The 907-nt window shown below is 34.1% G+C and overlaps 1 protein-coding gene across 1 annotated transcript; it reads right to left on the bottom strand.

The window, feature by feature from the left end:
• Positions 1 to 277: 277 nt before the first annotated feature.
• On the bottom strand, positions 278 to 907 carry LOC112092955. Its single transcript, XM_024170301.1, has one exon. The coding sequence runs from the start codon at positions 905 to 907 to the stop codon at positions 278 to 280; it is 630 nt and encodes a 209-aa protein (XP_024026069.1).

The raw sequence follows: 907 nt of genomic DNA, 5'->3' as shown, positions 1-907 counted from the left end.
AGAGGGTGGGTTTGGAATTGGTTCTAAAATATTTTTATTTTCTGTATGAAAATGGAAATGAAAACATTTTTATTTTTATTTTTGAATTATTTCTGAAAATGCGTTTGGTAGTTTTATTTAGAGATTGATTTCAATTTAAAAAAAACTGAAATTGCGTTTGGTGGTTTCATTTTTAAAAACATGTAATAGTATTTAATATATTAAATAAATAATAATTGAATCCCAAATAAAAACACTAATAATGAATAAAATATGGAAATTACAATCTTAGCTTAAATTATTGTCGCCTATACGAATCCCACATTTGATTAGCTAGATGATCCCTAAAATTAACCATGTAATTACGTTGTTGCCAACCACCAATTTCAGATGTTTCTGCTTCTTGTACATCCATACCATGTTGTTGTTCCTGTTGCCCTTCTTGTTCTCTCTCAATATCTTCTACGGGCAAATCGACCTCATATTGTCTAAATAGAGAATCATCTCGCACTTGCATCTTAATTAAATTGTGGATCACACAACAAGCTATTGGTATAACATTTTGTCTTGGCATCCAATAATTGGTCATATGCCTAAGAATTTTAAACATTGCTTTCAAGACCCCAAAGCACCTCTCTATGCAATTACGTAGTGAAGAGTGATAATAATTAAATAACTCTTGTGGTCCCGTTGGTTGACCACCATTTCTAAACTGTTGAATATGGTATCTCTGACCACGAATTGATGCCAAAAAGCATTGCGTGTTGCTGTAACCGGAATCCACAACGTAATATTTGTGGGGAGGGGGCGCCAAGAATGGGTCATCTGGATCTCTCATAGTCTCAGTTAACACTCTGGAATCAGCAGCTGATCCTTCCCATCCGATATTGACATAAGTGAATAGCATATCAAAACTACACGCCGCCAT

This window comes from Morus notabilis, unplaced genomic scaffold (genome assembly GCF_000414095.1).
Source record: "Morus notabilis unplaced genomic scaffold, ASM41409v2 Scaffold397, whole genome shotgun sequence".
Lineage (NCBI taxonomy): Eukaryota > Viridiplantae > Streptophyta > Magnoliopsida > Rosales > Moraceae > Morus > Morus notabilis.
Note: the sequence above shows the minus strand (reverse complement) of the source record. Positions and strands in the feature narration are given on the sequence as shown.